This window comes from Sphaerodactylus townsendi, linkage group LG03 (genome assembly GCF_021028975.2).
Source record: "Sphaerodactylus townsendi isolate TG3544 linkage group LG03, MPM_Stown_v2.3, whole genome shotgun sequence".
Taxonomy (NCBI): Eukaryota; Metazoa; Chordata; class Lepidosauria; order Squamata; family Sphaerodactylidae; genus Sphaerodactylus; species Sphaerodactylus townsendi.
This window is the reverse complement of record NC_059427.1, coordinates 149,265,857-149,267,847: the sequence shown is the minus strand read 5'-3', so window position 1 is coordinate 149,267,847 and position 1,991 is coordinate 149,265,857. Positions and strand designations below refer to the sequence as shown.

The window sequence follows — 1,991 nt, the reverse complement described above, 5'->3', positions numbered from 1 at the left end:
TGGTGGCCAAGTTTGCAGATGATACCAAATTATGTAGGGTGGTGAGAACCACAAAGAATTGCGAAGAGCTCCAAGCGGACCTTGATAAATTAGGTGAGTGGGCCCAGAAATGGCAAATGCAGTTCAATGTAGCAAAATGTAAAGTGATGCACATAGGGGCAAAAAATCCAAACTTCACATACACGCTACAGGGGTCAGTGCTATCAGTCACAGACCAGGAAAGGGATTTAGGCGTCTTAGTTGATAGTTCCATGGGAATGTCAACTCAATGCATGGCAGCTGTAAAAAAGGCAAACTCTATGCTGGGGATCATTAGAAAAGGAATTGATAATAAAACTGCAAAGATTGTCATGCCCTTATATAAAGCAGTGGTGCGACCGCACTTGGAGTACTGTGTCCAGTTCTGGTCGCCGCATCTCAAAAAGGATATTGAGGAGATAGAAAAAGTGCAGAGAAGGGCAACAAGGATGATTGAGGGACTGGAGCACCTTCCCTATGAGGAGAGGCTGCAGCGTTTGGGACTCTTTAGTTTGGAGAGGAGGCGGCTGAGGGGGGATATGATTGAAGTCTATAAAATTATGCATGGGGTAGAAAATGTTGACAAAGAGAAATTTTTCTCTCTTTCTCACAATACTAGAACCAGGGGGCATTCATTGAAAATGCTGGGGGGAAGAATTAGGACTAATAAAAGGAAACACTTCTTCACGCAACGTGTGATTGGTGTTTGGAATATGCTGCCACAGGAGGTGGTGATGGCCTCTAACCTGGATAGCTTTAAAAAGGGCTTGGACAGATTTATGGAATAGAAGTCGATTTATGGCTACCAATCTTGATCCTCCTTGATCTGAGATTGCAAATGCCTTAGCAGACCAGGTGATCGGGAGCAACAGCCGCAGAAGGCCATTGCGTTCACATCCTACATGTGAGCTCCCAAAGGCACCTGGTGGGCCACTGCGAGTAGCAGAGAGCTGGACTAGATGGACTTTGGTCTGATCCAGCTGGCTTGTTCTTATGTTCTTATGTTCTTATGAGGTAGTTGGGCCTAAGAGAGTTCAGAGAGAACTGTGACCAGCCGAAGATTGCCAGCAGGCTTCATGCGTAGCAGCAGATAAACAAACCCAGTTCACCAGATAAGTCTCCACCGCTCATGTGGCGGAGAGAGGAATCAAACCCAGTTCTCCAGGTTAGAGTCCACCTGCTCTTAACCACTACCCCACAATGGCTCTCCTACACTATATGCTCTCCAACTGGTAACTTCTGTGTTTTCTCTCCCCAGTTCCTGGCTTTTGACACCCAGCTCTTGATGGGCAACCGCCGCTACGCGATGAGTCCTGAGGAATACATCTTTGGCGCCCTCAACATTTATCTGGACATCGTCTACATATTCTCCTTTTTCCTGCAGATCTTCGGGTCCAGCCAAGATTGAGCTTGACACAGCTGCTAGGTCTTGTGTCTGATGAAAGAGAAAAATCGATACATGTACATGTTAATATAACAACGGCAAAGAAAGAATGGGGAGGGGGGGATGAACCAACCTCTCTGGCCTATCACTGCAAGCCCCATTACATCAGAAGAGCACCTGCCACCCCCTGGCCTCAAGTTCCTTCTTCAGCCTGTACATATATGCTGTGAAATCTTGTGTGACTTTTAAAAAAAGCAATTTGGGGTGTCAATGCCAGGTCGCCTTCTCTCCCGTCTTCAGAAACAGGAATCATACTTGAGGCTGCGGTAGTATGAGGCACATCTGGAGAAAATTTGATATTTGTGAATCCTGCTCTTGCAAACAAACTGGAGAAAGTGTCGGGATCAGAACTGGAAAGTCCTCTTTTCCAAATTGTCACCAAGCGAGCAATTTGTGAAAATGTAAATCTTGGGGATTTCTCGCATTCTTGTTCCTGGTTGTAATCCAGGTCAGTCTGCCTGTTTGCGCTTTTCAAGAAATCCTTATTGAATTCCGAAGAGCATGGAGCAGTTTGCTCAGGCTCTCGAAC

The 1,991-nt window shown here is 46.1% G+C and overlaps 1 protein-coding gene across 1 annotated transcript in view; it reads left to right on the top strand.

Annotated features, from left to right (window-relative positions):
* Positions 1-1,646, top strand: part of FAIM2 (Fas apoptotic inhibitory molecule 2) — a 31,886-nt gene extending 30,240 nt beyond the window's left edge. Inside the window, 1 exon segment of the mRNA XM_048490902.1 lies at positions 1,191-1,646. Coding sequence (XP_048346859.1) covers positions 1,191-1,426 — 236 coding nt within the window. The 3' untranslated portion in view covers positions 1,427-1,646.
* The last annotated feature ends 345 nt before the right edge of the window (positions 1,647-1,991 follow it).